Below are 23,491 nucleotides of genomic sequence, written 5' to 3' on the forward strand. Positions count from 1 at the left end.
TAACCAATATGCAGTTATTATGCAGGGTAAATAAGCCAGTCCTAAAAGAACAGTATCAACAGATCCTATGAGGTATGTAGGGTCACACCCAAGACAACATAGGAATGGGGGAAGAATGGGGAGCTGGTGTTTAATAGGAACAGTTCTGCTTTACAATGACAAACACCTAGAAATGGGTGCTGGCAGTGTTTACAGAGTGCCACGATTGTATTTACTGCTGCCGCGCTGTACACTTAGATGGTAAGTGTTGATACATTTTGGCACAGCATGAAAGAATTTAAAGAGATCTGGCTATGCATTTTTCTCCAAGCAACAGCAACTGTTGTGAGAAACCACACCATCATGGAATCAGCTGCATCACTGTTTATTGACCTTTACTGTGTTTACAGTGACAACTAAGATTAACTCCACCAAGACTGGTGCTGTCTGTCTAAAGCACATGATTCTGACACTCACACATTTCCTCTCTCTGTAATTTTAAGGCATCTTGAAATCACATAATTTAGCCAGATGGTGTCCTTAATAATGGATTCTGCTCTCTCCTGCTGGTGGTTGTGTCTCCCCAGACCTCATCCACGATGTATCTGACATCACTTCCCCAGAGAAGCCAGGTAGGCATACCAGAACAGAGCTGCCATGTTGGCAAAGAGCACCCGGAACTGCCAAGAAAACAATCATTAAGCCCTGAGTGGGAATCCTGACCACATCCCTCACACATTAGTCACCTAAGATGGAACTTGTCCCTTTAACTGTTTGCTGTTTGATCTATCTTACCTTACCACTATTGAATGTCCTGAGCCTTTATTGTGTAACAAGGTTTGTTAGGGTCCAGCAGAGGTAGGAGTATAAATCACCCCCTCCTAATAATGTTCTCTGTGACTTGGGATCAGCCCAGCCCACCACCACTCCAGTACCTGCTCCAATCATCCAGACTTAACCCACCCGAAAGCACCTTCAGTCAGGTGCTATCTCTTCTAGGCAGACAGTTCTGTGACAGTAACAATCTGTTCCTGTCTTGCTAATTATGAGTCTTTGGCACTGGAGCACAAAGTAGTGCAGAACAATACTTGAAGCATAACTTCCCTGTCCCTCAAGCATTCTTGTGCAACTGTCTACAACTAAAACCTTAAGCCTAACCTCACATCCCTGCTTTGAAGCAGTTTTCTAGCCTCTTCATTCTTCATCTCACCAATCCCTCTGTATCTTTCCAGAATGCCTTGGGGTCGAAGGTCTGTCATCCCTGTCTCCCTAGGACTCTTTGAGTGTATATTCTAGTACTATGAGCAAAACTGTCCCAGGCCCATAACTAAGAGGGTTTCTTATTTAACCTTATTTAAGAGGTTTTTTTTTTTTTTTCTTAACCCAGAGTTTATTTTCTTCCAAATACCTAACTTGCTTCTCTGTTCAGACCCAGAGGGGAAAAGCCAAGCAGTCTTGACTATTCATATCAACTCTGTGAGGTAACGGAGAAAGAGCACCCACCTAAGCGTGATTCTGCACTTACCCAGGGAACCCCATTCACTCACCCTCCTAAGATGGCTCTAGGGGACCCTCTCTTTAGACCTGACTGTCCACCCATTTCAGAGGCAGCCATATCTGTATATAACATAGTTTTGGGGTTGGTTGGTTGGTTGGTTGGTTGGCTGGTTGGTTGGGTTTGGTTGGAGACAAGGTTTCTCTATGTAGCTCCTGGCTGTCCTGGAACTCACTCCATAGACCAGGATGACCTCAAGACCTCTCTATCACCCTGGAATTCCTGGTCCTCCTGCCTCTGCCTCCAGAGTTAGGATTACAGGGACTAGCATGTTCGGCCTGAGTTGTGATTTGTGTGCTTCCCACACACTCTTCAAGTCAAAGCAATCTGGCTTTAGTTCCTAATCCATCCCAATATGGCTCTTAGGAGGGTCACTGGTAAGGTTACTTCAAGCTGGACATCTGTTGTTCTTTTGTGGGGCGGGGGGAGGTTAAATTCCTAATGTTTCTGCTATGGTTGACCAGCCCTTTGTTCTATTCTAAATGTTTGCTTGTTTTTTCCTACCTTGTGGTCTATGTGATACATGTATGCATATATGAATGTGAGCGGTCTTTGTGTGTGCTTGTTAAGTAATGCATTTGTAAATATTTATGAAGTGAGGCGTATGGATAACTGCTATATTGTGTGGTATAAAGTGAGCCCTGTATTATGTGGTGTGCATATGTACTCGCTCGTTTATTAATTCTCCCCCCACCCCTTTGTGTACATGTGTGCATAACGTGGTCTGTATATAAAGTATAGTCTACATGATATGTATGTTTACAGTATATATGTTGTATGTGTGTGCACACTGGCCAAGCTCCCTCTTCTTTTAACCAGTGGGAGTCCTACCTGACCCTACTCTGTTCCTCCTTCAATGGGCCCTTAGTCTGTGAGCTTCCTATAGAAAAGACGTTTAAGAGAGCACAGAAGAGGATTAAGTTCCTGAAATAGACTAAGGTTGCTGCCCAAGAGAGACCTGTTTAGAAGAATGACCCTGATTGGCAACTTTTCCTTCTTCAGTGTGTACAAGCATAGCTGCTGGGTTTAGAACTTGGCAGGGTACTTAATACCAATTCTTGGAAGAATTGTGCTGGTTCCCTGGGCAGAATCAGACCCAGAGCCAGAGGAAGACCTGTAGAGAAGGAAACCTCCGCATCTCTGATGGTTCTTCTCCCTTAGAATTCAGCAGGATCCTGCCACCCACTGTGTAGACTTACTGGGACTTGTACGCCCTTCCAGTTGCAGGGAGGTCTTAGGGAAACATAGGGGATGGGCCTGGCACAAGAACAGCTAGTACACAGCAGCTGAAGCAGTACACAAGTGATAGCATCTGTACAACACTGAATCAACGGGTACTGCCCAATCTCCTGTGCTCTGCACTGTACCACACTGAACCACTGGGTACTGCGCACTCACTCTCCTGTGCTCTGCACTGTACCACACTGAACCACTGGGTACTGCGCACTCAGTCTCCTGTGCTCTGCACTGTACCACACTGAACCACTGGGTACTGCGCACTCACTCTCCTGTGCTCTGCACTGTACCACACTGAACCACTGGGTACTGCGCACTCAGTCTCCTGTGCTCTGCACTGTACCACACTGAACCACTGGGTACTGCGCACTCACTCTCCTGTGCTCTGCACTGTACCACACTGAACCACTGGGTACTGTGCACTCACTCTCCTGTGCTCTGCACTGTACCACACTGAACCAATGGGTACTGCCCACTCTCCTGCACTCTGCACTGAACAACACTGAGCCACTGGGTACTGCCCACTCTCCTGTGCTCTGCACTGCTCAAAGCTAACAGCTTCACTCATCCTTCAGCAGGCAGTTTCCTCAGCAGCATCTTCGTGCCTACAAGCACTGCAATTCTTCCAGATACCTCCAAGGGGCCTTCTCTTTGACCAGCCAGCCCTTTGAACCCTGCTCCATGCCAGGGTCTTCCCTATTCCCCTGCTCCACTGTACTTGACTGTTGTATCTGCCTGTTCAGCTGACGCTGAAGCAACTCAGATTGTTTCAGTTAACACTAGAAAACACTAGGATGAAACAGCGGCTTGGGAGTCTCTGTGCAGCTTTGCAGCTCTGAATCCAGAGCTCATGGACAGTGATCAGGGATGGACCAGACCTCCAGAGACAGGTGAAGACATGGCTTGAGAGTACTACCATTTGTTAGAAAAAAAAAAAAAAAAAAGACAAAGGCCTTCAGTGGGGACAAGCCAGCCTCACCTGCAGGGGCACATAGTTGATGTTAATGAACTGCAAGGGTGTCCACATCCTCCAGTTCATCTGCAGTGCAGGCCAGAAGCCACTCCTCATCTTGGCAACAAAGACACTGACGTTTTTCCCCTGCAGGGAAGGGAAGGGAAGCTGTGAGCAGTCCCTCCATCCGTAGCAACTGTAATGTGCACCCTGACCTTGACAAATGAATCCTGTATTAAATGTGAAAACACATCTGCACTTATTACTCTGCAGCTAAAAGGAGCCAACTATCCAGGTGGAAAATCTTCAGTGATAACAGCTCAGGAGCACACTGTCTTCCATACTAGGTGGTATCTGTTCCCATGAGCTCCTTATAGCTATGATGACTTGTGCTGTGGCCAGCCTCAGTTATCAATGCTTCCTACATTAACTGTCAAAGAAGACTACTTTCCAGCCAAAACTTATCAATTTTTAAGAGACGACCCTAAATAAATGTTATCTGGAAGAATAAATGCATTAAGAGTAACCACACTGAAAATGGATAGAAGCACCTGCCTTGCCACAGATGTTTTTTTTAAGTACTCTAAAATTATGGTAATTAAAGTAATCTGTAAGCAATCGTAAAAAAAAAAAAAAAAAAAGAAGAAAGAAACAAACAAACAAAATGAAAGTAATAAAAAACCAAATCAAGGTACAATAAAACTGAAAATTCAGAAAAAGAACTGAGTCTAACTAATGGCCTGTATTTATGGAAGTAAGACTATGATAAAATTATTTTGAAACACTGAGGGTTATAGTAAGTCAGAAACAATAAGCGATATAAGTGGAAAAATGGAAACAGAAGTCTACTTCCCATGTAAACAAATATAAAACTCAAAAGACAGAAAAGTATAAATTGCTTTTCTTGGACTCTTATCAAGATATATCAAACGAGGGCTAGAATGCTGAGACCCAGGCCAACCGGCTTTCCCTGAGGCCCTGAAATAGGGAGAAGGAACACAATTCTTTCTCTAAAACCAGGACTAAGTTAAACAGAACCAGCAATGGCCTGGGGTCAGGGCCTTGGGGGAGCTTCAGATCCTGAGAAACCAACTCTTCCCACTTAAAGGGGCTCTGGTTATCAGTCCCAAGGCTGACATGTTCTGTTTATGACTCTGTCCTATCTAACTCCCCCCCCCCAAAAAAAACTGTATATAAGATGCTGTAATTTTTAATAAATTTACTTGCATGTGCCATCAGTTATGAAGGACCTCCTGGTTCTAATTTTCCTATATTCTTTATTTCACACCCCCCATACCTCCTACTTCAGGCCCTGTTTAGAATAACCTGCTGATCCAGGTCACAGAAGAGATGGCCCAGTGGTTAAAAGCACTGGCCGTCTACCAGAGAATCCCAGTTGGATTCCCAGCATCTATATGGAGGCTCACAACTGTCTATAACTCCAGTTCCAAAGGATCCAATACCCTTTTCTAACTTTCATGGGCACCAAACAAGCTGCTGCTCAGACATACATGCAGACTAGGGGTAAAAAAAAAAAGATGTACCACACAATCACTTGAAAGCATTAAGAATATTTATATTATCTTTCTATCATAACATCCAAAGAGAAAAAAAGAGTGCCAGAGTTGATTATAAAGTTTTAAAACTTCTGTGTGGAAACACGCATACATACACACAGGCACACATACACACACACACACACACACATTCAAGCTTTTGTTTTATACAGGTTTACACATTACCTTTATATAGACATTTAACTTTATGTGAAAGTTTGAAACACTTAAAAAACTGGGAAACTGATTTGCTACTTGTATTTGTGAAAAGGACTATTATCCTTAATCTAACCTAATACGTAAGTCAGTCTAAGAAAAAAATGGCACAGCGGTGCACATCTGTAATCTCAGTACTTGGGAGGTAGAGGCAGGAGGATTGGTATAAGGCCAGCCTGGGTTACATAGCAAATTCAAAGCCAACATGAGTTACATGAAATCCTGTCTCAAAGAGTACCCCTCCACAAAAGAAGAAAAAGTAAAAACCACTAATATAAAAGAAGCTAAGTTCATGGAATACACCCCATTTGGCATATACAAGTGTCTGACATTACAAATAATAGTATAAAAAAACAAACAAGCAAAGATATATTCACCTGATAGTTAACAAACTCTTGGTAAAGGATTTTGCAACATCTCAGGCAACCTTAAGATTTGTATAGCACAGGTCTCTTTGGTAAAGCCTACACACATCCTTTCTCAGAATCATGTGTTAGTTTACTTTTTATATTTTTATTTATTTAGGTTTTAGAGACAGGATCTCACCTTGTACTCCAGGGTGACCCTGAACTTGTGGCAATCTTCCTTTCTCAGCCTCCTTAGTATGGCAATTACAGGTATAAGCCACCAAGCTTAGCTTAGAACCATATTAGTATATACAACATAAAAGTAAAAAAAAACTATAGTAAAAGTTATGAAAATATTTGGAAGCCAGACTATGACAGAGTAGCATACACGCCTCCTGGACAGCAGAAGTGGTACTGAGACCTAAGGGCAGTTCCAAGACATGTACAACAACCACCACATGGATTATGAGGCTAGTAACCTCTACTAGGGACAGGCTCCATTAACACTCTTGTGCTCATGTTTACAAGGAAAACATAAAAACCAAAAGTGGAGGACTAGCAAGATGGTTCAGCAGATAATGGTACTTGCTGTTCAGCCTGATGACCTGAGTTCAATCCCTGAGACCCACATAATGGACAGAAAGAACCAACTCCTACAGGCTGTCCTCTGGTCTCTACATACATCCTGCAGTACATGCATGCCGACACACAAACACACAGAGAAAACAGGGAAACACCATTTGCTGAACATGACAGCATTATTGTATACATCAACTCACAGAAGCTTTGACTCCATGCATAAGACCCAAACAAGACCAAGCCAGGAAACCCCAGTATGGATAGGGGAGAAGTTCGTAAAGTCTTCCCCTCAGCGGAGGAGCTACTGGAAATGCTTCTGGAAAGGAAAGAGTTGGCTTTTTTTTTTTTTTTTTTTCAGAGATGCAACCCCTGAGAGACCTATGCCCACGTACATACATGCAGCACTAAGTGAACTCAGTAGGTTTAGAAAGAACACGTGAAGGTGGGGAAGGAAAAGTAAAGTGAGGATGAAGTGGACACATTAGATGCACGTACAAGATTCTCCAGTAACTATAGAAAGAGAAAAAAAGAAAGGAAGGAAGAAGACAGAGGGAGGAAGAATAAGGGGGAGGGAAGGAAGGAGGGAGGGAGGGGACAAGAAGAAGGAGAGAAGGGAGGGAGAGTGAAGAAAAGAGAAAGCTGAGAGTCCAGATCCCGGGGCCCACCCCAGGAAGCAGGCTACCAGTCCACCTTTAACTGGAGAGACAGCACATGCCAGGACAAACACCCACCTCCAGCAAGTTCATGATGAAGAAGAACAGCAGCAGAAAGGTTGGGGCAAAGAACAGGCGATCCAGCAGGAGCCTCTTGACTCTGGCCCAGGGAACCTCAGGAGGGACCCAGTACTCCATGAAGAGGTAGAGGTAGTGACTCAGTGGACCTGTGACAAACAACCTGGACACCACAGAGGTGTGAGCTGCACAGGGGTGTGAGCCTCACTGTGGTTCTCTCTACATTTCCATCTCTGGTCCTCACACCAAGACTCACCTTAGGTCCTAAGCCCCTCTTTTCTTCCCCCAAAGTACTTATCAACCACACAGACTTATAAAGATATTCTAGAAGAAAAAAAAAACTTTCTTTCACCCAGTTTCAGGAAGTCTTTTTGTCCAAAAAGACTGAAGTGACTTCTGCCAGTTCTTCCATTTGGAGACCTGGGACAGCCACAGGATGGATGGCCCTGGCTGAAGTATATGCACATCTGAGTCCTCTGAGTTCCAGGCACTTATGCTGTCTATTCTCATCTGTGCCCTCATGCCTTAACAGGCTCTGAGAAACAAACAGACATAGCTCAGATCCCGGAGGTTTTCATCAACCTTTTTTTTTTTTTTTTAAAGATTTATTTATTTTATTTCTATGAGTACACTGTAGCTACCTGGAGAGGGCATTGGATCCCACTTTAGATGATTGTGACCCACCATGTGGTTGCTGGGAGTTGAACTCAGGACCTCTGGAAGAGCGTCAATGCTCTTAACCACTGAGCCATTTCTCCAGCACTTTCGTCAAGATTTTAGGAGAAACTGGCAAGAGAAAAGCTGGTATTACCTCTGACTTCCCTAAAGTGCTGATCTCCAGTCCACACTTGGCTCACCTGGGAATGAGCCAAGTCCAGAAGACTGAGTTTCGCAAAGTACAGTAATATAACAACCAAAGTCTGTAAACAAGGTTTTCAACTGGACTTTCCTGCATCACTGTGGGCCACAGTAAGGCAAACAACTGAAGTCTTTGGGAGGCCAAGATCGTGTGAGAGATGTTAAGGCACCTTAGCTGATCTTGTTACTTGTCAAAGTATGGGAGCTATGGCTTTATAAACATTTTAATAAATGGACCAAGTTATTACTCTTGGAAGCTCCCGTGGGAAGTTGGGAGTGAATCTCAGTTGGTAGAGTCCTTCCCAAATGTACAAGAGTACTTTGCAAGTATGTAAAACAAATAAATAAACAATCCTGGGTTTGATTCCCAGCCCTGCAAAAAACCAACAACAACAACAACAAAACACAGATATGGTGGCGCACATCTATAACCCTAGCACTCAGGAGGCAAGGGGGTCATCAGAGTTCAAAGAATATATAAGAGAGTTTGACTCTTATTTACACATGTGTGCACATGCACAGAGGAATAGTCTTTCTGATTATTTATTTACTTATTTATTTTGGCTTAAGACAGGGTCTCTCTGTGTAGCTCTGGTTGACCTGAAACTCACCATTTAGACCAGTATGGCTTCCCAAGTACTGAGATTAAAGGCATGCACTACTATACCCAACTAAATAATGAAGATATGTGAGATCGGTGGCCACCTATACAAACCATGGGTTTAACTCTAATGCCTCACACCCACACGTTTGTTTCTTTGTTTGTTTTGGAGACAGGGTTTATCTGTGTAGTCCTGGCTGTCCCAGAACTTACTCTGTAGACCAGGCTGGTCTCAAACGCAGAGAGTTGTCTGCTTCTGCCCCTCACATGCTGGCATTAGAGGTGAGTGCCATCACCTTCCATCTTTGTTTCTTTTTTTCTTTTCTTTTCTTTTTTAACCACTCCAATTGGAAAGAATTCCAAATCATCTAGCCATCTCATTAGTGGTGGCCAAAGAACTCAGAAATGGTTTTGTTTTAAAGGCAGATTTCTGTACATAGCACAAGCCAGACTGGAACTTGGGCCAATACTACTGTCTCTGCCTCTGCCTCCAAAGGGTTAAGCTAAAAGTCTTTGTCATCATATCCAGCCTCTGATATTTCTTTTTTGTTGTTTTGTTTGAGACAAGGTCTCACTATGTAGACCAGGCCAGCCTCAAACTCACAGAGATCCACCTGCCTCTGCCTCCTGAATGCTGGAATTAAAGACATACACCACTACACCTGCTCTCTGATACTTCTTAAAGAAATATTTTTCTTTTTGTTTTTTAATTATATTTTTTTGTTTTCTATTTCTTGTGCATGGATATTTTGTTTGCAGGTCTATCTGTGTACCATATATGTGTCTGGTGGCTTATGAGGTCAGAAGTCATCAGACCTCCTAGAACTGGAGTTACAGATGGTTGTGAACTGCTACACGGGAGCTGGGACTCAAACCTGGGTCCTCTGTAAGAGCAGTCAGCACTGCTAGCTGAGTCATTCTCCAGCCTCAGAATTAGTTTTTTAAAACCAAAGTATTCCAAAGGGTTAATGCTAGCAGGCAGCTCTGCTGTGCTTGGTCTACAGAGGTGAGGCAGCTCTCTGTGGTACTCACCCATAAACTACGTATCTGAGAAGCCCACTGACATCTAGACTTTGAGCGTCTTTTTTCTGCTTCTTCTTAATCATCTGGGCCAGAAGGTTTCCAAGGGCTGACAAAATGCCACTGTAGAGGAAGAGGCAATCAGAAAATGAGCAATAGACACAAGGGTATGCCTGTCCTGCATGGCAATACCAGGGCTGCTGTCAGATCTTGCTATGTAGATCATGGAATGAATCCTTGTTGAAATAACTTGCTTGGTTAGGTAAAGCCCCAGAAGATAGAGACACTATGACCTCAAGCCAAAGCCACAGATGAGCACAGTGAGACTTCTACCTACTGGGCTGCATGCCTTCCAACATCCCCACAGCTGCTCCATTGAAGGCATGGGTGTAAAAGGCAACAGGAGGGATCCTCGAGAGGACATTTCCGTAGCTGACCGTGGTCTGTGGGCTGTATTAGAGCCGATAACTTTATGTTGTAGTTTTTTAGTAAACATTTGAAATGGGACAGAAATCACCAGAGATTTTTCTTTTTCTTTTCTTTCTCTCTCTCTCTCTCTTTAAAAAAAAAAAAATACTTCTATAGTACTTGTGTGTAAATTTTACATTGCTGAAGTAAAATTTTAAATTCTCAGTAAGAAGACAGGACCAAGCCGGGCGGTGGTGGCGCACGCCTTTAATCCCAGCACCTGGGAGGCAGAGGCAGGCGGATTTCTGAGTTCCAGGCCAGCCTGGTCTACAGAGTGAGTTCCAGGACAGCCAGGGCTACACAGAGAAACCCTGTCTCTTATATTTTTTTGGTTGTGAGCCTAGCCTTTAACAGCTGAGCCATCTCTCCAGCCCAAAACCCTGTCTCAAAAAAAAAAAAAAAAAAAAAAAAAAGACAGGACCAGTTGCTTCTTAAAAAGGATGGGTCTTGTCTTAGTTTCTTTTTATTTTGCTGTAATTTAAAAACAAACAAACAAACAAACACCTGACAAAGGCAACTTAAGAGAGCAATGGCTATTTCAGCTCCCAGCTCCCAGTTAACGGTTAAAGTCCATCACTGCAGGGAAGTCAAGGCAGCGTGAGGTTGAAGCACCTCCTCACATCACACCCACAATCAAAAAACAGAGAGAAAATGTATGCTGTTCAGCTTGCTCAGTCTTTCCACTTACAAAGACACCAACCAGGAATGGTGGCACCCCTAGTGGGCAGATGTCCCAGCTCAATTGAGGTAATCAAGATAATCCCCTCAGGCATGCTGAGTTCCTAAATTTTATCAAGTTGACAAGTAGCATTAACCACCACAGGTCTATAATCTGCCTTCTAAGGACCATAAGGACCCTCTTGACTTGACCCTTGGTTACCTCTTCCCATCTACTCTCCTGTTTCATTTTCTCCACTAGAGTCCTTCACTTCATGCCCTGCATTCTCCCCTCAGAACTTTTGCACTTAGTTCCCTGTAAACAACTGCTTCTCTTCGTACTTCTGACCAACGTCAACAACACAGGAGAAATTTCCCTAACTGCTCTAAATTATACATTTATCTGCCTTTTTGGTTGGGAGGATAATCTAGCTCTTCTCAGTTCCGAGAGAAAAAGCCTGTTTTGATCACAGCTATGTGCCCGGCACACAGGAAACACTCTGTACACACTTATGAAAGACTAAGTTAATAAAGAACAAACCTATAAAATTCACTAATAAAAATTAACAGAAACCGGGATATCTGGTTAAGAAATCGAACGATGCAGATCAAAGAGCAGAGTTCACCAGCAAGAGTGCACTGGTTGCTCAGGGTTGGAATGTGTGTCCCTGACTCGTGGGTCTTCACAACATTCAGACTGCAAAAGCTAATGCTTGGGACCCAATACAAAAACAATATTTACTGGCTAAGCAGAACCGGGCGCACCTTAATGCAGAACTCTCTTTGGTACCCACATTCCTCCACAGCAGTGGCTCTCAACCTTCTTAACGCTGACCCTTTAACACAGTTCCTCGTGGTGGGGTGACCCGCCCGCCCCCAACCATAAAATTACTTTCATTGCTACTTCTAAACTGTAATGCTGCTACTGTCATGAATCGTAACGTAAATATCTGATATACAGGATATCTGATATGCGACCCCTGTGGAAAGATAGCTCAACCTTCAAGGGGTTCCCGACCTACAGGCTGAGAACCACTGCACGGGCAGTACCGGAGCTGCTTGCTCTGCTGGCGCCCCTTCTCTTACCCTCCCCTGCATAGCGTCTTCCTGGTCGACACCCCTCCTTTCCACTCCTCTTCCCAGTACGCGCCCACCTGCTGACTGCCTTGGTGAGCACCGGATAGAGCTTTAGGAACAGCAAGTACTGGGCGAGCGCTCGCCTAGGAAGCGACCCGAGCTCGGATCCCACCCGCAGCCTTGACGCGGCAGGTGCCATCGCGGTCCCGACTCGGAGTCCGTCCCGGGCGCCCACCCAACAGCTAGGCGGTCGGGCACCCGGCCCGGGACGCCGGGCACAGGGCGGGGACGGCCTGACATTTCCTGCCCTACCTCCGCCCTCAGCGAGCCCGGCCGTCCCGCCACGCGCGCCGCCAGCCTGCCCACTATTTTCCCTCGGTCCCTGCGACCGACCCCCCGCGCTCAGCGGAGGATTGGAGAACCGAGGGGCGGGGCGGGGCGGGCCCCGGCTACGTCAGCCTGAAGCTGCGCCTTCTCATTGGCCGGAGCTGTAGTCTCGCGAGAGCACGTGAGAGCGCGCCAAATTCTCTCCCGGAGTCTGAGGGAACTCGGGAGCGTCGCGATGGTCCTGAGGAACAGTGGACGGAGGTACCCCGAGCCGGGCGCGGACGGCGAAGGCAGCCGGTGAGAGCCAGTATCCTGCTGCGAAGGCGCTGGCGGTAGCCGCGGCCGGAGCAAGCTTGGGCGGGCGCCGTGTCCGGGGGAGCGGCGCGGTGGACAGGGCGGGCTGCTGCCTTCACCCTGTGTATTTCTGTAGTTTCATTGAGATACTCACTCACTCTGTGGCCCAGGCTGCTTCTCTAGAAATATTTGTGCCTGTTGTGTGACTTTACTAAGGGAGGACGTTTATTCTCATCAAACAAGGAGGGAACAGGAATACCAAAGGAAGGTTCTGCCTAGTCCATCTCGGCGAAATAAACCAATTTATTGGAATTAAAGAAGCATCCGTTACTCGTGGGCTCCTGCTCTACCAAAAGCCGCAAGCTTTATGCGGCAGCAGGAGATACTAGAGTATGGTGACGAACGAAACTGATGTGGATATCCTATATTGAGATTGGTGACACTGCCTACCGGCAGAAACCGTTGAGTGTGCCATTAAGACTATGTATCAGAATGCGTGCACTAACTGAGCTGAATAGTGGTAGTGTTTTCCTATTACATGTGAAGCCCTGGGTTTGCTGTACAACACCTGCACAGCAGCTACGGTAATTGACCTGGACCAGTAAGTAGTTCTTCAGTGACAGGTTCCTGAGAAAGACGTGGCCAGGAGGATGAGGAGACCAAGAAGATCAGGAGGTGTCACACCCACTGATGGCTCACACAAGCAAATTTTTTAGGAAGTACAGCATCTTTTTTTTTTTTTTAATGTGCATGAATATTTGTATGTGAAGACTCAGTAGTACCACCTTGTGTGCCTTGTGCCTGTGGAGGCCAGGAAAGGGCATCAGATCTCCTGGAACTTTAATTACAAATGATTGTGAGACACCATGTAAGTGCTAGGCATCAAACTTGGGTCCACTTGGGTCCACTGCAAGAGCAGCCAGTGGTCTTAACCACTGAGCCATGTCTTAGCCCCAAAGTATAATATCTTACATAGAGGTTTTGTGCCTTTATGGAAGGGTGGATGGCACAGTGTCATAAACAGCACATAGCAGCCTTGGGACGGACAACCATAGCCCCTTAGGATGGGAAGAGTTGATTTCTCAGGATCTGGATCCACAGCTCCCTCAAGGCCCTGGTCCCAGCTATTACTTTTTCCACCAAGCTCATTCCTCATTTAGAAAAGGAGCTACGTTCCTTTTCATACATCAGAGCCTTAATCTAACCCTCAACAGTAACGATATTTACTGTGCTGACTTCTTCATGTCCATAATGCCATAAAAAGCCACGTGAGGTGGGCAGTGCTCGTACTGTTATATTCATGCTTGACTTCAATTTAGAGATGAGAGATGTACTTTATCTACATTTTCAACTACATGATGTGCATATATTTATTCAATATACATGTTATATAATTGCTTATTATTACATGTTATATATATAGCATGGTATATTGGATATATAATATATAATTTATATATTGTATAAGTGTATGTAGCTAGAAGTGGAATACAGAACCTTACATACTCTACCACTAAGACATACCATCAACTAAGGACATGCCCTTAGTCATTCAACTTTGCCATTAACTTGTGCAGATGAAAAACTGTTGCTGCAATAAAAAAATAAATCATAGCTTTTAGATACTTTGTATTAGTTTTTAAGAATTTGGTTATATTTACACACAGACTACTCCTCTCAGTTCTTCCCAGATATACCCTTCTCCAACTTAGAGACCTCATTTAAAAAAACAAAAACAATTTGTGCTCCTGTGAACTCTTAGATGTAGGGACACGTAATAGCTTTTAGTTTATGCTGTAAGCCATGTGCTTTATGTAGTAGATTAGTTCAGTTAATCGTTGAATCAATCCTGTGAGGTAAACGTGTTTCCTTGAGGCTGTAGGTAGTGGTAAGGAATGAGCTTTGAATGTAACTGCCTCTATTCATTGATTGAGAAATGGATGGTCCTCTTTACAGGTGCAGTGAACTGAGGGTGTAGGCTCAGCACTTTGACACTGTCTGAGGTATTATGTAAGCAGTTGTCTGGTACTTTCATCTTTTAGATTTTTGTACTATGACTGAATAAAAAGTAAGGTAGACAGCTTAGAGGAACCCATTTTAGGAGGAGATGGCGTCTGGGTAAACAATCTAGTCTGCTTTACCAACTTACTCACTGGAATGATATTTAAAGGCCAGAGAGTTTTGTGCTCCAAAAATAGTAAAACCTCAAAAGTAGCACTTCATTCAGCCCTGGTTCTGAAAAAGATCTAAGTGCAGACTAAAGCTGTTTTTCTCTAGCAAAGTCAGAAAACAGTTTGTGATTTTAATTAGAAAGAAGTAAATCCAAGCAGGATGCAGTAGTGTACACCTGTAATTCCACTACTTGGAAGGCAAAGGCAAGAAGATCGTGAGTTCAAAGCCAGCCTCAGACTATCTTAAAAAGAAGCAAGTAGAGCTGGGCATGGTTGTTTACACCTTTAAACCCACCACTTGGGAAATAAGTTTCATTTCTCTGGGCATAAAGCTCAGCAGTGCCATTTTGGGCTTTTAGTATTGCAGGAAGCAGCAGCACTCTGGTGGGACTTGGTGTTTCTGTTCGTGTTCCTTTTAGTATTGCAGGAAGCAGCAGCACTTTGGTGGGACTGGTGTTTTTGTTCGAGTTCTGGTGGTAAAGTCAACAGGTTGAGGTGGGGGTTGCCTTTGTTGTATTTTTCCTAGAAACTGTTTGTTTTTTCATTGAGCCTTCTACCAGCCTTGATGTTTTTTCAGGAAGTATATGCCATGCCATATCAGAAATACATAGACATCAAATGTGGTGGCACATGCCCTTAATCCCTTTGGAAACAGGAGGTGGGTTACTGTGAGTTGGAGGCCAGCCTGGTTTATAGTAAGATACTGTCTCTCAAAAAAAAAAAAAAAAAAAAAAACTAAGCAAAACAACAATAAAACATAGATGAGGAGCTGGAGAGATGTCTCAACAGTTAAGAGCACTGACTGTTCTTCCACAGGTCCTGAATTCAATTCCCAGCAACCACATGGTGCCTTACAATCATCTGTAATGGGTTCTGGTGTGTCTGAGGACAGTTACAATGTACTCATATACATAAAATAAATAAATCTTTAAAAAAAAATAGACGATAGTTGGGTCTGAATGGTGAAGCCTAGCTCTCTTCTTTTACTCAGGGATGATGGTCCCTCTTCCTCAGTCTCAGCACTCAAGCGTCTGGAACGGAGCCAGTGGACAGATAAGATGGACTTACGGTTTGGTTTTGAAAGGCTGAAAGAGCCTGGAGAAAGGATTGGCTGGCTTATCAACATGCACCCTGTATGTACCTGAACACTGCTCATCCTCTGCTTCTAGGGGATGACTGCACCTCTTCTTGAAAACGTCAACCTGATCTAATGGATGAGTGATAGAGGAGAGGAAGGCGTGTTTGAAGGACCTGGTTATTGTAGGCGCTTTTCCTTCCCTGTTTAACATGGAGGCACAAAGTGACCACCATAGTTAGAATCTGTTAGCTCTCAGCAGAAAGCTTTCAAGAATTATTAAAGAAAATTCAGAAGAATCCCCACCATGGAACCATTATAATGCAATTTTTACAAAGGAGGCTGGTGATTTTTGTATAGGAACAAAGTAAAGGGTTAGGTGTAAGGATTTCATCTTTAGAGTACTCAGTTTCTCAAAAAGTAGCGTGGAAAGAACTCTTAGGCTTTGTAGAGATTAATATGCTCGTGTTCATTCAATGGTTCTCTTACAGACTGAGATTTTAGATGAAGACAAACGCTTAGTCAGTGCAGTGGATTACTACTTCATTCAAGATGATGGAAGCAGATTTAAGGTAAGCCCTTGACTCCAAAAACCTAAAACCTATCCATGACAAGTAAGTTGTCTAAAGTAGGGTATTCATTCATTCTGTCAGGCAGGAAATGGGAGGCTGTAGTGTGCAGTCACTTACATACAGCTAGCTTATCGAGAGCATGCCCTTGTGAACTTCATCAGTCAGATTTAAGACATCCTGAAGGAAGGTAGCTCAAGAAGTTGAACAGTATTGTTTCTGGGGTTCTTGCCCCTGAGAGATGTGCAGAGCCAAATTTCATGTTTGCAATAACTTTTGGCGGGGCTGGGTTTGGGGGGCAGGGTTTCTCTATGTAGCCCTGGCTGTCTTGGAAGTCACTCTGTAGACCAGGCTAGCCTCAAATTCACAGAAATCTGCCTGCTGAGTGCTGAGATATAAAGGCATGCATGCACCATCACCACCAGGCTCATATATCTTTAAAGAGCTGTCAAAGGGGCTGGAGTGTTGGCTACTCTTCTAGAGGGTATTTCTTCAATTCCCAATACTTAGAAGGTTGTCTGTAACTCCAGTTCCGGGAAACCCAATGCCCTCTTCTGCTGTCTGTGGGCATCAGTCATGTACTTGATATATAGACATACATGTACACATAAAATAATAAGTAAATCTTAAAAGAAAAGATCCAAGGTGCCTTGGATTCAGGTTACTCATCGGTTGTCACTCTAAAATCTTTTTTTCTTTCCCCCTTTTTTCTTTTTTAACCCTTTTGGTGATTTTTATAGGTGGCCTTGCCCTATAAGCCATATTTCTACATTGCAGCCAGAAAGGTAAGTCTGTGCTTGATAGAAACTGGTCAAATGATCTGTTCCTTGTTCTACTGGGTGGGTTTCAGAACTGATATGGGTAAGTAAGGAGATCGATCTTACTAATGGGAAATACATTAATTCTGATCCTAATTTAGGGTTGTGATCGAGAAGTTTCATCATTTCTATCCAAGAAGTTTCAGGGTAAAATTGCAAAGTTAGAGAATGTTCCCAAAGAAGATCTGGACTTGGTAAGTCTCCCCAGACCTTCCAGGAGCAGATGAGACAGACAGAATTGGAGGAGGTAGAAGGTCAGGTCATTTACTGGGTTGTGGGGCAGCCTGGAGGATGAGGGATCATAGTTGTTCCCAAAGCTATCTTTAAGGAACTTTGGTAGTATTACAGGTACCATATGGAAAAGTAAGCTAGGTGCTTTGACTTGTACATGTTTGCCTAGCAGTCTTTACTCTCCTGTTTCTCATTAACCCATCAGCTTGTCCTTTTACTTTATAGCCAAATCACTTGGTGGGCTTGAAGCGGAGTTACATCAAGCTGTCCTTCCACACTGTGGAGGACCTTGTCAAAGTAAGAAAGGAGATCTCTCCTGCTGTGAAGAAGAACCGAGAACAGGACCATGCTAGTGATGAGTATACAACAATGCTCTCCAGGTAACTTGCCTTTTCAAGAGCAAAGTGCCAGTTACTCCAGAATAACAAGCTAATAGAGCCAGGAACTCTTCAGAGAGACTCCCCTGATGTTTGGCCATGTGTAAACATTTTAGATATCTTTCTGTTAAGTAAATGCTGGCTTCCCAAGATTGTGTTCTGTTTTGTGCTTGTGCTCCTCTTACATAGGGGAGAGGCTTGCTGCTCTAAAATTGTGTTGTTAGAACAATGGGAATATTTTAGAGTAACACAGTCCGCAAATGTTATCAAGTGTTTTGTTTTATCAGTGTCTTCTCAAGAGAGAACCTGGAGTGTACAGAGAAATTTAAGTGCAGAACACCAAGTACTATTTAGGAACATTAATAACAGAAAAGCAAGGTAAAAACAAAACAAGTCTTGGGTAATTAAGTTTACATGATTTCAGAAACACTGATCAAATCTTTTGATAAAGAATTAATTTTAGAACTAGGTACAGTAGCACATGCCTTTGATCCCAGCACTCGGGAGACAGGCAGACACATCTCTGAATTTGAAGCTAGTGGGGCTATGTAGACAGACTCTTTTTCAAAAAGAAGCAGGGAGGGGGCCACGTTTTGAATCTCCAGAACCCATAGAAAACTAGTGTGTGTATAATCCCAGTGTATCTATAGTGAGATCAGAGGCAGAGACAAGAGAATTCCTAGAAGTTCACAAGCCAACTAGCTTTGTGTACACAGCAACAAAACAACAGAGACCTTATCTCAATAAGAAGCAAGGCACGGACCAACACCCAATGTTGGCCTCTTATCTTCCACATGTGCACTGTGGCATGCATGCACACACTAAAAAAAATACATCAAAATTAATTTGAGACTTAGGACACTTCCTCAGTCTGTCTCCCGACTCCAGTCATCTCTACTTTTCAGAATACTTTAAGATGCAGTTACTGAACTATAGGGCCTGTAAGCTATCTGCTACTTTTTTCTCTCTTTTAATTTAGATTAATTTATCTTATTTTATAGGTATGAATGTTTTGCCTGTGTATATGTGCATATGTATGCATGCTTGGCCCCACAGAAGAGGTTAAGTCCTCAGAACTAGTTACAGATGGTTATGAGTTGCCTTATGGGTGCTGGGAATCAAACCCAGGTCTCCTGCAAGAACAACAGGTGCTCTCAACCACTGAGTCATCTCCCAGCCTTCATTTTTTTTTTCTCTTACGAAGCCATTTAATTTTAAACTTAGAGTGATAGAGTATATTGTTTTACTTTAATTTAAATTGTGTGTATGTGTGAGACTGAGGATTGAACCTAGAGCCTTATGCATTCTGCTGAACTTTTTCCTCTGTCCCTTTTTTCTTTTAATTGGTTGGCTTCTTGGTTCAGTGGTTCATTGGTTGGTTAGAGTTAGGGTCTCATGCTATAGTTTAGTTTAGCTTGGAACACATTATGTAGACCAGGCTGGCCTTATATTTTAACCAGTTGTCCTGCCTTGGCTTCCCAACTATTAGGATATTGAATGTCTATTCCAGTTTTAGCGCTCTCTCTCTCTCTCTCTCTCTCTCTCTCTCTCTCTCTCTCTTGTTTTTTGTTTTTTTTTTATTGTTTTTGTTTTGTTTCGTTTTTCGAGACAGGGTTTCTCTGTATAGCCTGGCTGTCCTGGAACTCACTCTGTAGACCAGGCTGGCCTCAAACTCAGAAATCCACCTGCCTCTGCCTCCCAAGTGCTGGGATTAAAGGCATGCACCACCACTGCCTGGCTGTGTTAGGCTTTTCTACTTGAATATAAGACTTTTATAGAAGTAGTTGACATTACCTAGTCACTTCACTATATGTTAAGCTGGATGCTTTATGATATCTCATTAATACTTTACTCCTATAGGATATTCTAGTTACTGTCACCCTTATTTTAATAAAGAAAGGGATGCTCTGCAAAGGCAGGCCACATTTGTTAACTGCAGCTCTCCACAGTCGCTGTGGTGCCAACTCTACTCTTTCTCATGGAGCAACCTGCTCGTAGAGAGGATGCATTGGGAATAGCCACATTGTGGTCCTCCTGACTACTGTGCAAAGTCTAACTTATGTACACATCTCCAGTACACCTTAATTTTCTTTTCTCTGCGACCTTCTGCTCATGTTGGGTGGTGATCCAAGGCTATTTCTTGAGAGATTACCCTGGTTCTTATAGCCTCCTCGGCTGCCTTTGTGTTTACTGTTTGAACTCTAGTCTTCACTCCTCCAGTTCCTTGCAGATCGAAATTGAGTTAGTGGCTTTCTGTGCTTATTTTCCAGTATTCTGCAAGGAGGCAGTGTAATTACTGATGAGGAGGAAACCTCTAAGAAGATGGCTGACCAACTGGACAACATCGTGGACATGCGGGAGTATGATGTTCCCTACCACATTCGCCTCTCCATTGACCTCCGAATCCATGTGGTAAGGGCAAGGTGACTGTTGCCTGAGTTAAGTCCCTAAAAACCAAGGGGAGCTGTGGATAAATCTGCACAAACTTGATTTTGCTGGATCCAGCAAGATGAGTTGGTGGGTTAAGGCTGCCAAGTCTAATGACCTGAGTTGATCCCCAGGACCTGCATGGTGGAAAAAGAGAACCAACTCCTGTAACTTGTTCACTGACTTAAAGACACACACACACACACACAACACACACAACACACACACACACTAAGTAAATGTAATTAAAACATTTTTGTTAGAGACATAGACATTTCTGGATAGAGAACTCTTTAGTTAATGTGTGCTTCATTATTCTTCAGGCCCTCTGGTACAATGTTAGATTTCGAGGAAATGCTTTTCCTGTGGAAATTACCCGACGAGATGATCTTGTTGAACGACCTGTAAGTTTTTATGTTTCTTCGGTCTTAAAATTTATTTCTTCTTTAAATAATTTCTGAAAATAATTAGGAAGTAGTTTTTTTCCACCAGTCTCTAATCTAAAAACATATTTTTGTACTTGTGTGTTAGTCACAAACATCAGTATTTGAATTAAGCTTGATTTGAACCCTGAGCTTTCATTTAGGTAGTTGATAGCCAAATGACTGATGAGTAGATTTGTAAGTAAAAGAATCTAGTTCAGATATCACTTTTAGTCCTTAGAAAAATCTTTGTCTTCAGTTTTCTTGTTTCCAAGATGATGTTGTCCTGGACACAGTCACTCGCTAGTGCTGTCCTCACATTCAAGTGAGTCGGTGCATGCCAAGGAGCACCCTCTCCACGAGCAGGCTGCTCCATGAGAGGCTGGAAGAGTACAGTTGGCACCACAGAGACTGTGGAGGGCTGCAGTTAAGCTAAGGAGCTTTAAGGAACTGAGGTGGTCTGACCAGTAGCTTCATTCCTTGTGTGTTTTCATTTTCATACCCCAAAAGGCCCACAGTGGGGTTTTGTTATTGTTTTGAGATATGTATTGTTATTTTGTTTGTGATGCTGGTGATTGAACCTAGGCCAAATGTGGTTCCAAAGAATGTGTCCAGACCTGAATTTGTGGCATATTTTGTCCTTTTAGGACCCTGTGGTTTTGGCATTTGACATTGAGACAACCAAACTGCCTCTCAAATTCCCTGATGCTGAGACAGACCAGATTATGATGATTTCTTATATGATTGATGGCCAGGTAAACAGAATCTCTTTTTGGGAAACTTAAAATGCTTTTGTGGGGTTTTGCTATTGTTTTTGAGGCAGAGTCTCACTCTGTGCTCAGCTTGGCTTACACATTATGTAGACCAGGCTTGACCACTCTTGGTGGTTCTCCTGCCAGCAGATCACCTTTATAGTTTTGTGGAGTTCTTTGAAATTACTTTCCTGAGAAGCTTGTGGGTGGGCTAGGAGTCTATGTCTCAGCTTTTCTGTGGCTGACTTGCATTGTCTGCTTATGAACATTACCAGGGCTACCTCATCACTAACAGGGAGATTGTTTCAGAAGATATTGAAGATTTTGAGTTCACCCCCAAGCCAGAATATGAAGGGCCTTTTTGTGTCTTCAATGAACCTGATGAGGTAAAGAAACTTCCTATAGAAACTACCTGGTGTTTGGTATAAGGTGGCAAGACACAAACTGATTCTTGGGCTCAGGTGCTTGTTGCTCAGCTTCCTCTTCCATGGCCAAGGCTAGAGTAGGTCCTGGACATCTGGTCTGACATGAGGCTGCTGCTTTTAAGTTTGGGGAAGTACTGGCAAGTTACTGAAAGCAGACAAAAGGTTCCACTAACTTCTGTGGTTTGTTGAGCTCAGGTCCATCTGATCCAGAGATGGTTTGAGCATATCCAGGAGACCAAACCTACCATTATGGTCACCTACAATGGGGATTTTTTTGACTGGTGAGTCTAGCTTCTTGTTGTGGGTAATTGTGTCAGGGAAGGGTGGAAGAGGAGCAGCTCTACCTGCTGGTATCAGTGGTTTTCTCATTTTCGCAGAGAAGTGCATGTGACCAGTGTCTTCTGGGAGCAGTCTGCCTACACACAAGGAGGATCAAAGGAAGAACTGGCAGCTTATTTACTCCCATTGCCTGTCTCTTTTGTTGTTAGGCCATTTGTGGAGGCTAGGGCAGCAATTCATGGCCTAAGCATGTACCAGGAGATAGGCTTCCAGAAGGATAGCCAGGGGGAATATAAGGCACCACAATGCATTCACATGGACTGCCTGAGGTATGTATACACCACATAGTAGGCAGCTCATGACTGTGATCCCATCAGTGATTTAGAAAGGCTTCTTGTACAGACCGTTGACACATCTATTGTGATTGGCCTCCAAGAAATGGCTTTGGGTCATAGGAATTTTCTGTCTGCTTATTGCTAGGCCTCCATGTAGTCAACAAGTATGCTAAACAGTAGCCTGTAAGGTGGAAAAGCTTGGCTAAAAAGAAACAAGCAAAAAACAAGCAACAAAGCTTGGCTAAAAAGCAAGATTCTGATGCTTGCATAGATGGAGTCAGATGAGGCTGGTCCCACAAGCTATATGGTTTCAAGATGAGCTCAGTATACTTCATGCTGACTGAAAGCACATAGGTATCCCAGGTATTGAAGTCATGGTCTTTGAAGCATAGGTCCATGTAGGTAAGAAGACAGTTATGAACACACAATTGCAAAGAGCTAGCTGAAGATGGTGGCATCTGAGCTGAGCCAAGACATAAGTTCCATCATCCTCCGTGGTTGTCTGAGGTCGGCTGTTGCTTGAGTTAGAGGAAAGCCGAGAGGTTGGGACTGGTTCATTGGTAAAGAAAGATCAACACTCAGGTTTGCTAGTATGGCTGAGGCCTTAGGGATAGATAGGTTTCTAAAGTCTTTGTGCTCAGTTGACTTGGAATGAGAAAGAGTAAATTTAAGTTAAGAGAGGATTCTGTTGCAATCATGCTGTTGTGGAAGTCTGTGCACTTGGAGGAGCCCAAGACCAGATGGTGTCACCTAGAGGCATAGGGTTGGTTGAAGTTCTAATAGATGGTGAACTAGCAAGGTTAGAAGTGTAGTGAGAGAAGGCCTGAAAATTTACAGAGGAAGGGACCACAGAGAAGTTGCAGAGGGAGTGGACAGCTGAGAGGACAGGTCATGGGAGATAGGGATGAGATGTGGTCACTGAACAGTGCAGTCCCTAGCTTTTATGTGAATGCTGGGGCTCTGAACTCAGGGCCTTACGCTTGTATGGCAAGCGCTTTACCCACTGAGCCATCTTCCAAGCCCTAGAGAGCATCTTCTAAAGAGGGTGCTGTTTAGAGAGCTCATACCGAAAGGACAATGTAAGAAGAAGAAAGATGGGTAGGTAGTTTATGCAATAAGGTTTGAGAGGCACAGAGAGGCCTAGGGATTCGTGCTGT

At 43.7% G+C, this 23,491-nt stretch overlaps 2 protein-coding genes across 4 annotated transcripts in view; one reads left to right on the forward strand and one right to left on the reverse strand.

Moving 5' to 3' along the window:
• Positions 1–348: 348 nt before the first annotated feature.
• Pxmp2 (peroxisomal membrane protein 2) lies at positions 349–12,269 on the reverse strand. 2 transcript variants are annotated; one of them, XM_076922331.1, is made up of 5 exons: positions 12,145–12,269; positions 9,643–9,753; positions 7,152–7,314; positions 3,750–3,869; positions 349–659 (listed from the first exon to the last, which is right to left on the reverse strand). In XM_076922331.1, the coding sequence occupies exons 2-5, from the start codon at positions 9,714–9,716 to the stop codon at positions 591–593; spliced, it is 426 nt and encodes a 141-aa protein (XP_076778446.1). In that variant the 5' UTR covers positions 9,717–9,753; positions 12,145–12,269; the 3' UTR covers positions 349–590. The 2 variants fall into 2 exon arrangements, with proteins under 2 accessions (XP_076778446.1, XP_076778445.1); XM_076922330.1 differs by lacking the exon at positions 12,145–12,269 and adding an exon at positions 11,910–12,138.
• Positions 12,270–12,311: 42 nt separating this feature from the next.
• Pole (DNA polymerase epsilon, catalytic subunit) overlaps positions 12,312–23,491 on the forward strand; it is a 51,458-nt gene continuing 40,278 nt past the window's right edge. For both annotated transcript variants that reach the window (XM_076922319.1, XM_076922320.1), the window contains exons 1-12: positions 12,312–12,456; positions 15,616–15,757; positions 16,191–16,271; positions 17,009–17,053; positions 17,188–17,280; positions 17,543–17,697; positions 19,965–20,106; positions 20,445–20,525; positions 21,191–21,298; positions 21,571–21,681; positions 21,916–22,001; positions 22,209–22,328. In XM_076922319.1, coding sequence (XP_076778434.1) covers positions 12,395–12,456; positions 15,616–15,757; positions 16,191–16,271; positions 17,009–17,053; positions 17,188–17,280; positions 17,543–17,697; positions 19,965–20,106; positions 20,445–20,525; positions 21,191–21,298; positions 21,571–21,681; positions 21,916–22,001; positions 22,209–22,328 — 1,226 coding nt within the window. In that variant the 5' untranslated portion in view covers positions 12,312–12,394. The remainder of the gene's footprint in view (positions 12,457–15,615; positions 15,758–16,190; positions 16,272–17,008; positions 17,054–17,187; positions 17,281–17,542; positions 17,698–19,964; positions 20,107–20,444; positions 20,526–21,190; positions 21,299–21,570; positions 21,682–21,915; positions 22,002–22,208; positions 22,329–23,491) is intronic.

Source organism: Arvicanthis niloticus, chromosome 24 (assembly GCF_011762505.2).
Source record: "Arvicanthis niloticus isolate mArvNil1 chromosome 24, mArvNil1.pat.X, whole genome shotgun sequence".
In the NCBI taxonomy this organism is placed as follows: domain Eukaryota; kingdom Metazoa; phylum Chordata; class Mammalia; order Rodentia; family Muridae; genus Arvicanthis; species Arvicanthis niloticus.